The 9,155-nt window shown below is 41.3% G+C and overlaps 1 protein-coding gene and 2 long non-coding RNA genes across 21 annotated transcripts in view; 2 read left to right on the top strand and 1 right to left on the bottom strand.

The window, feature by feature from the left end:
• Window positions 1-9,155, bottom strand: part of ZBTB20 (zinc finger and BTB domain containing 20) — a 622,933-nt gene that overhangs the window by 22,270 nt on the left and 591,508 nt on the right. For all 18 annotated transcript variants that reach the window (XM_081004319.1, XM_081004316.1, XM_081004304.1 and 15 more), the window contains 2 exons: window positions 7,020-8,612; window positions 4,065-4,900 (listed from right to left, as the gene is read on the bottom strand). In XM_081004319.1, the coding sequence (XP_080860445.1) occupies window positions 4,482-4,900; window positions 7,020-8,612 (2,012 nt within the window). In that variant the 3' untranslated portion in view covers window positions 4,065-4,481. The remainder of the gene's footprint in view (window positions 1-4,064; window positions 4,901-7,019; window positions 8,613-9,155) is intronic.
• Window positions 1-9,155, top strand: part of LOC308476610 — a 144,510-nt gene that overhangs the window by 68,509 nt on the left and 66,846 nt on the right. The window lies entirely within an intron of this gene.
• LOC308476612 overlaps window positions 1-9,155 on the top strand; it is a 61,912-nt gene that overhangs the window by 42,948 nt on the left and 9,809 nt on the right. The window lies entirely within an intron of this gene.

Here is a 9,155-nt window from a genome sequence, read left to right as displayed (position 1 = left end):
TCATGGGGTGAATTGGTGCAAGTGTCTCTGTTCTGCCCCATTCACTGGAAGAAACATGTGATTCAGGTGCTCCATTGCTAGGACAGGAGACTGGTAAAATCACATTAATGGATCAGCTGCACATAAAAGTCTGCATGGAGCATACACAATATATATTATTTCAGTTGTGTGGGCAGGGGTGTTGAATTACTCTTCCTCCAATCAAAGCCTATTCTTGCCTAGTAAATGTCTGAACCATGTCGTAATTTCTGATGGGCGTTTTTCATTTGCGATTGAGCATCAGATTACTATATATTGATATTTTAATACAGATTTTCACTGCAGAGATAGTACATTAGGGGGACATTGAATATCAAAAATACTGATTCTAAACTGCTTCCCCATCACTTTTTCAAATACTTGTCCCTTTTTTGACACCTCAATCAAATTTATTATTAGGGTATTTTATCGTATTCTTTCCCCCCTCTGTTATTGACAACTACCTTTTCTCCTCATGTGAAGAAATTTGAGATATTGCTTAAAGTGAATTAAAGAACATTATCTTTGTAGTCTGTGAAGATAATGCTTAGAAGATAATGCTTAGACACTGTCATATACTTTTGTGCACTTCCTCATCTTTTTCTTTTCATTCTGATGCAGCTATTTTTTTGCCTTTAGTTTTGAGAATTACTACAATGGGAGTCAACATTTATAATATCAATCTTAAACACATTTTTATCAGTTCAGAGCCCAGTGGGGATAAAGTTCCTATACAGGGACTTTCTTCCCTTCAGTTTGTTTAGAACTGGGATGTCGTGCATTTATTGACTAGTGACAGGGGCAGCATCTAAATTGCTTAAATAATTTATAAGAACAGTATATATCCTTTCACTTGTGCCAATAATCATTTTTTAAAAAGTTAATGTTGAAACAATGTCATCTTTGAAAATATTGTCATGATATTGTAATATTTATCATATGTGATAGGCTGTCTCATTGTAACTGGTTAGGATCGGAAAACAATCATATACAAACTGTGGCTACCTAGAAATCTGACAATATCCCCTAACTATGCCATTTCATCCCAGATAGATTATAGACAGTAAAACAAACGTTTTCACCCTAAGGAATAGTGAATATTTAAGTATTAAATAAACATGAATAAAGCTGTCTAGAATGGAGGAGTGTCTCATAAAGTCCACAGACGTTAGTAATTCTGTCACTGTAATTCTGTTACGTGGAGTAGGTCCCACTGATTTCCATGGAATTTATTTCCACATAAGCATGCTTAGGAATAGTCTCAGCAAATTTGGTTGAGGAAGGGATACATTTAAAATCTATCTAAGAATTTCCTCTTTGTCTCTTCTTTTACATATTATTGTACCGTATTTTTCGCTCCATAAGACACACTTTTTTCCTCCTAAAAAGTAAGGGGAAATGTCTGTACATCTTATGGAGCGAATGTGTGGTCCCTGGCAGCGGCGGAGCTGGGAACTTTGGTTCCCGGAGCAGTGGGGGCATGAGCGTCCCCCGCCCATGTGAGGCGGGGGAAGAGGGCTCCCTCCATCTGAGGGACTCTGTGACTTGCATGAGAGCAGCCAGGAGCCAGCGCAGAGGGGGAACTTTCTCCCTCATGCGCTCTGTCAAATTGGGACGGGGAGCTGCCACCAAGCAATGTACTCGCCTCTTACCCCGAGGCTTAGCTGCCAGATGCCCATGTGTGTCTGAAGGCTCTGAGGGAGACGTTGCCCAGAAGTAGAGGAAACAGGTCTCTTTATCCCTTGGATGACCAAGCAAGGCTGGCAGGCAACACTTTTGGGTTTTGTTTGCAAGGCGAGGCGACAACCTTCACTTTTGCTCTGTTTTTGTTTTGCATTTTTATGTTGTGATCTTTGGATGGAGGGCAGTATACAAATTAACAACAACAACAACGCCTGATCTAGACAAGCTTTCTCTCTCTCTGTCTCTCTGCACCCCCCGCCCCCAGTGTCCTCTCTCCCAGGGAACTGCTGCGGCTTAATGCCAGGCCAGAGAGAGAGAGAGAGGTGCTACCGCCAGAGCCGAGTAATGTCTGAGCAAATATTGCCCAGGGAGATAGATGTTGCGGCTGGAGAATGAGGCTCATTGAAAAGAGCAGCTGTGGCGGCTGTTGGTGCAGCCGCCGGGAATGCCGATGAGTTTAGTTTTGCTGCTGCTGCTGCTGCTGCCGCCTTTGGAGGCAGGCTTACTGAGCTGCAGGCGCTGTCCCATTGCCAAGGCTCCAGCAGGTGCGTCTTATGGTCAGGTGCATCTTATGGAGCGAAAAATACGGCACTTTGCTTAGACTAGAAATTACCGCACAGGACAAATGCTTACGAGATTTGTCAGACATTGGTCCAATTCAACTAGGCACTAAAAGCATGTCAGTCAACCTTGGGTGATAAATTCTCAAAAACTCCTCTAGGAAGATGTTAAAACTTAGGGGACACACCTTACGTCAATAATAAAACGAAATGAAATGAATTTCTAATGTATATCCTGCCTGCCTTATTCCACTTTGGGCCACACCTTTCTGTACCTATCCAAACTTTAATATCTTTGCAGATGAAAAATAACGAAGATGAGCTGTATTTGTAAGGGAAAAGAACAATCATGGTATCTTAGTAACTAAAGAGACTGGATCCATTTCTCATTTATGGAAGATTAAAGACAGAATAACAGGATGTGTTAGAACAATCTTCATACTTTGCCCACCTAGGGACTTCAGGACTTATGAGCAAAACAAATACTCCCATTCCAAAGGCCAGATAAATAGTGTTAAAATCTTGCTTCTGAAAACCAATTTCCTTTCATCAGAACCTTAGATGAAAATAAATTAAAAGCCAAATAAAACCAAAACTACAAATTCAGAACAGCTTTTCAAGTGACACTACAAGGCGGGCAGAATATGATGGAGGGGAAGATCACATATAATATCACTTTACTCCCAGACTGCTATTTTCAAACTACTAAAAAGCACAGAGAAAAATAACAGAAAAAGGTTGATACGTTATCTTTTGTTGAAACAAGACATCAGGATCACCTCGTTCTCTTTTCCCCTCTTGCTAATTGGAAGTAAGATTCCTAATCTGAACAGTCTTTATCTACAATGATATATATATAGATATAGATATATATGTGTGTGTGCGCACGCACGCACGTATAAATATATATGCATATATTTATACATGCGCACACCATACACATATATATTCAGTTATGTAACTGAGCAGATATTAGTGGCAGTGTATGCAAAACAAAAGAGAAAACAAAAATTACTTTTAACAAGGTTACACTTTTGTTTTTTTTGTTTTTTTACACAAATACTGTGGTAAATATATTTTTTTAAAAAATCAGCACTCTATCTGGTAAACACCACATCTGTCCCTCTATAAAATTTTGAATTAAAAAAAATCTTGAGAACTTTTTTTTTAGTTACTTCCCACCCACTTTCTACATCACTTTCCTCCACAAGAATAAATCTTGATGCAGCCTTTTAAAAAACAAAAAAACAAACCTACCCCCAAAGATTGTGGGAGCTAATCCTTTTTGTGTATCTAGAACACTAGGTGGGAAAAAAAATATTGAAATCTTTTCCTTTTGCTGTTTCTCTTTGATATTTGCAAAAGTCCCGTTGATTGTGCTGAGGCCCATGGCTCAGCAAAGACACTGAATAAATTACATAAAAAGCCAGCTTTGCTCACCTCAATTCTTACTTCATTGTTCCTAGCTTTTGATGAAATATGGTGTTGATGTTAGTGGGGAGGAAAGAAGTTGGGAATTATGAATCAGAATGTGTGGAATGGAACAGAATCCACAAGAGGAACCTATTATTCTCCTTCCCCATCCTGCAGGGACTCCACACCATCCAACCCAAACTCCCTTGCCCTTCTCCACAGCCCTTTTTTAAGATAGCAAGACTAATGGTGGAATCCAATAGGGCCCATTTTCTGTGGTTGCTGCTCAACCATATGGTTCTATTCCACAGTTTTAACTGGATACTGTGAAGTCCAAAGCGGTCAGAATTGTGAATCTGTCCATTGAAACACTGTAAGCGGTGTACTTACGACAGTAGGCCTTGTAGATTTCATAACATATTTCTCCTCTAGTTGTTGGGGTTTTTTGTGTGTAGTGCTCTTCACAAGTGACAAAGAAGATTTTTTTAAAAGTTTTTTTTTGTAGTAAAGAAGGGTTGTATTTAGAGGCCAGTAGCTAGAGATCCAACCAGTAGATCTCTTGAAGCACTATCTGGCCTTAAGGCCACCATCAAAGGAAGGCTGAGCTAATTACTATTCACCCAGCTTCCAGAAATGTAATGTACCAGCAGGCAAAAAACAGTTCTTCATGTAGTACAAAAATGAAATGAAAATAAACAAACAAAAAAGTAAAAATGAAAAAAAAATTATTAAATTCTAGTGCCATAGCTTTTTGTTGTTGTTTCTCTGGTTGGGCTTTGTTGTTGTTCATAACAGAATAGATTTTACTTATCCATCTGAAACATGCATCCTCATGTGGTCATTGAAATGCTCAATTTGGTCAAACTTAGCAGGACAGACGGAGCAGACATATGTGGTTCCCTCTGCGCAGGCCATCACTCCAGTGGGAAGAGCCCTTGCCCCAGTGCCCGTTGTGCTAGGTGTTCCATTTGTGGCACTATGCAGAGCCACGTGTCTTTCGAGCAGGGTCTTGTGTGAGAATTTTTTCTTGCAGATGTAGCATTCATAGGATTTCTCCCCACGGTGGAGCCGCATGTGCACATTTAGGGAGCTCTTCTGGGTAAAACGCTTGTTACAGATGCTGCATTGGTAGGCTCTGACACCGGTGTGAGTCACCATGTGTTTGATTAGGTAATCCTTTAGGGAGAAGGATCGCCAACAAATGCTGCATTGGTGCGGCTTCTCACCTGCATAATAGCATAAGGGGAGAGGAAAAGATGGGGAGAAAGAGAGAACCGGGGAGGAAAAAAATTAACACTGAATAAGGTCTCTAATGAATTAGCTAGTTCTTTTTGTTATAATTATAGAACAATGGTTAGGGAGGAGAGCTTTCTTGGAAATCAGTATCTACTTTCATTGTATGTGATATTTTTTCTCTCTTACTTCAATTGAAGGTGATAACTCATTTTCTCAAACAACAGAAAATGAACACAAATATAAAGTAACTTGGCCAAAATGAAGATTTGTGTGGTTTCTTGGCTTTCTCTTGTCAGTATTGTTTCAGCCTACAAGAACTGTTGGTTTTGTTATGCCGTGGATACTAATGTATAGCTGGGTTAGATAACCTTCTTAGAGCACGCTATATTTTAACACAGGACATACAGGCCAGGGAGTTTTGCTTCACTAGATTTCTGTTTATCTAGCTAGCTAGCAATTTTGAATATCAGTTAAAACACTTTTTAAAATCATGTTAATAAAGGGGAATATATTATTCAAAACATACAAAACCTTTCTGTTAATGCCAGTGCTTTGTTTTCTTTAGAAATGTTTAGGGGGTACTCTCATTTTCCTACTCATATTGAAATACTGCCCCTCAATGAGGCCAAACTTAGATGCACAAAATGTTTAGGGGTATGTGTACCCCTGTGTCCCCCCAGAAAAAAACACTGGTTAATACATTTCGAAGTTAACACCATGCTAAAGGTTCAACCCACTCTGTGCAGCACACAGCAGCAACAACTGGTAGCTACTTTATAGCAAGGCATCAAAAATTGAATTAGGGGATCATGCCTTTGCTGTAGCTGCATCCATAGTGAAGTATGAGACATACCCGTATTTTTCGCTCTATAAGACGCACCAGACCACAAGATGCACCTAGTTTTTGGAGGAGGAAAACAAGAAAAAAAAAATTCTGAATCTCAGAAGCCAGAACAGCAAGAGGGATCACTGCGCAGTGAAAGCAGCAATCCCTCTTGCTGTTCTGGCTTCTGTGATAGCTGCGCAGCCTGCATTCGCTCTATAAGACACGCACATATTTCCCCTTACTTTTTAGGAGGGAAAAAGTGAGTCTTATAGAGCAAAAAATACGGTATATGTTAGAAGTGACAGTTGGTGAGGTGTGGCACCGTCTCCTAATATACTATACCGGCCCCTGCACCTTGCTATAACTCCCTTTGGTATAATTCATCTTCCCAACCAAATGGACTATGATGCTTCTCTTTACAGGTTAAGGAGATGCTTTTAAAAGTGTGTTTACACTGAAAGTTACATTTTTCACTTTGTAGCTTTCAACAATGAATTTTCGCCAGGTAAGTGACTATATTAATTTCCTGGCCAAGAAATTAAATTGCAAAATAAAGTATAAAGAGCAGGAGTCCCGTATCACCTTATAAACTGGCAATGTTTGGTGGCCTGCTTTTTCATAGGCTAGTGCCCACTTCTCAAACTTATCAGTTTTCCAAGCTAGGTCACTGAAATTTTCTTCCCACAAAGATTGGAAAATGTATACTTTGGGATTTATTTTTATCCAGGATTCATGATGAAACCAGTTTTTGGCATGAAAGATCCTACATTTTGGGTTTTTAGAATAGTTCTCAAAGATATTTACAGCTATAAAACTTGCTTATGATACAAAACTTTACTGGTTCTAGCATTTAATTTTCATTTGTTCTCAAGAAGATGTGCTGCTGTATTGAATAGGTGGGCAACCAGCAGTCTTCACCTTTGCAGCTCTGAAGCTGCCCCATTCTTCCATCCCATTAGAGTTCCTACCTTCCTGTTCATTGCCTTATTTTATCTGACTTTTTAATGTTCTTTCCTTCTCTTTCTATATCGTTTCAGAAGAATTGTAAGAATTTTTTTCTCCGGTTGTCTGAGAACAAACTGGTGTGCTTTTACAATATATGAGAATAAGATGTTGAAAGAGACAATTATGAATTCTTTCAGCATCATATGACTATTATTATTATTATTTAAATGCAACGTGAGGGTGTCAAATAGAAGACTATCTCTTCTAACCGACTGCATATTTATAAATGTTTTTCCTCTCTGAGCCTACAGCCTCACAAATAAGAGCCACACACTTACCTGTATGTACAAACATGTGCTTGACATAATTCTGTTTGGCGGTGAAAGTCTTGTTGCAGAGGGTGCACTCATAAGGCTTTTTTTCACCCTGCCCACCTGCTGTGCTGTGGCCTGCAGAAGGAGCCAGGGGCTGTGGGGCTGGCAGTTGAGCAGTAAAAGTTGACAGACCAGGCTGGGAGACTGTCACAAACTGTGTCTGTTGGCCTAAGGGTTGGGGCAGGCTGAAGAGGAAAGGCTTAGGACCACTGCCAGCAGACTGCGTAGTAAACAGTGCAGGCAGGTAGGTATTGCCAGCTGTGCCAATGACTTGTGTGTTGCTGGTCAGAGTCAGCGGCATCCTCAGATTGCTGGTGAGGGTTTCTGTCTGGCGTAAGTAGAGCTGGGTGCTTGGCAATGTTTGGGCAACAGTCGTAGTGATAGAAGGCTGCAAAGTCCCCTTTTCAGTACTGTTGCTTACAGTGAGCAGTGTGCTGTCCCTTTCAATGTCATTGCCTCTCTCCGGTGAGGAAGAGTTGGCATCTATGTGCTGCTGCTGAATGCCTTCAGCAGAAGCATCATTTTGTTCTGCTTGAGGAGGGTCTTGCTGACCTTCTCGGCTTAGACCAGTTATGAATTGCTGCTCAACAGAATCAGGCTCAGTGCCAATAGAGGAACTGACTCCTGAGTCAAAGCTTTCCCCCTTGGGCTCGCTCTCAGTGCCTTCTGCTTGATCAGTATCCTCAGTGCATTCTTCAGATTCATTTCGCTCTAGGATCTGTACCCTCTGCTGTCCATAGTAGTCATAGTCATCCTCCATCTCTTGCTTGATGTGAATATTGCCCATGAGGGTCTGGATCCGAACTGGACGTGGTTGCTTCCGGCAGTGTGTAGTTTCTGGAGTAGTGGAGAGATACCGCTCCATCTGCTGTGAGCGCTCATGGATCCGTGTAATCCAGCTTGGGTCTTCTATACGATGGTCTCTGGAAAGTCCCAGCGCTGTTTCATGGTGGCTGACCACTGCTCCACTGTAGAATGAACGCTCTCCGCTACCATTCTGCATAGAACAGGCATACAATGCTGAATAGATCCTGTCTACACTGTGCTGTGAGTGACTTTGCAGGTAGCCAGACTCTGTATCACTGCTCTGTCCTGAAGTGGCTGACTCAGGAGTTCCTCGCGGCGTCTCCTGGGCAGAATCCTGGATCACTGGGTAGATGTCGCCCACATTCTGTGACACAATCCGGGTGCACTCGTCAATCACAGTCTTGATCTGAAGGATGCTGGCTGCTGTGAGGATCTGCAAGGCCTCTGACTGTGAGACCCGTAGCACCCCGCTGTACATGAAGTCAATGAGCTTTTGTACTGACTGGACTGACACCACAGAAGGAATTTCAATGTCGCTGTAGCCTAGTAGCAGCTTGTCCTGGAAGAAGGGACTGCCGGCCGCCAGCACACAACGGTGGGCGCGCAGCATGCTCCCGTGGATGCGGACCGTCACATCACAGAAGTGGCCACGGTTGCGTTGCTCGTTGAGGGTCTCGAGCACAGAATTGCTGAAGTTGTGGAGATTGATGCTATGAATGCGCTCTGTCATCCCCTTGCAACTAATGTTACCTGCAGTAATGGAAAAGGCACAATAGAAAGGCAGATGAGATGCTGATACAGCCATGTCCCGCCTCCCCCATTGTGTAATGTTGAAATTCTTTCGTCTGGGAAAACTTCAGTTCAGAATTTTCTTGCTCAGCTTAAAAAAATATTAGGAAGCTTATGCAAAAAATAAAAGTTCACTAAGATTTGAGGTGTGCGTAGCCTCCTTAATTACAAAGTGAATTAGGTAATCATGCCAACCATTTCGCCTTCCCAACAATGAAGAGTTCAGTGTTCTTTCCAAGTGCCTTCAGAAATACAGGAGAACATGAATGTTCCTACACATTCCCCTTTAAACACATATGGAAGATGAAGTAAGAAGTGTCTACATAACTATATTGAATTGTGGATGTACAGATCAAAATATTTACTATCTACCAGTACTAAAACCAATTTTAATGCCAGCTTAAGTAATGGTTTGTTTAACTTTCTCACAGGAGAAACATAGCAGTTTAATTATTGATAAATGAATGCTTCGGGTGGCCTTATGCCAATGGAATTACAGCTCCA

Source organism: Podarcis pityusensis (genome assembly GCF_964106645.2).
Source record: "Podarcis pityusensis genome assembly, chromosome: 4".
NCBI classification, from domain to species: domain Eukaryota; kingdom Metazoa; phylum Chordata; class Lepidosauria; order Squamata; family Lacertidae; genus Podarcis; species Podarcis pityusensis.
This window is presented reverse-complemented; position numbering and strand designations above follow the sequence as displayed.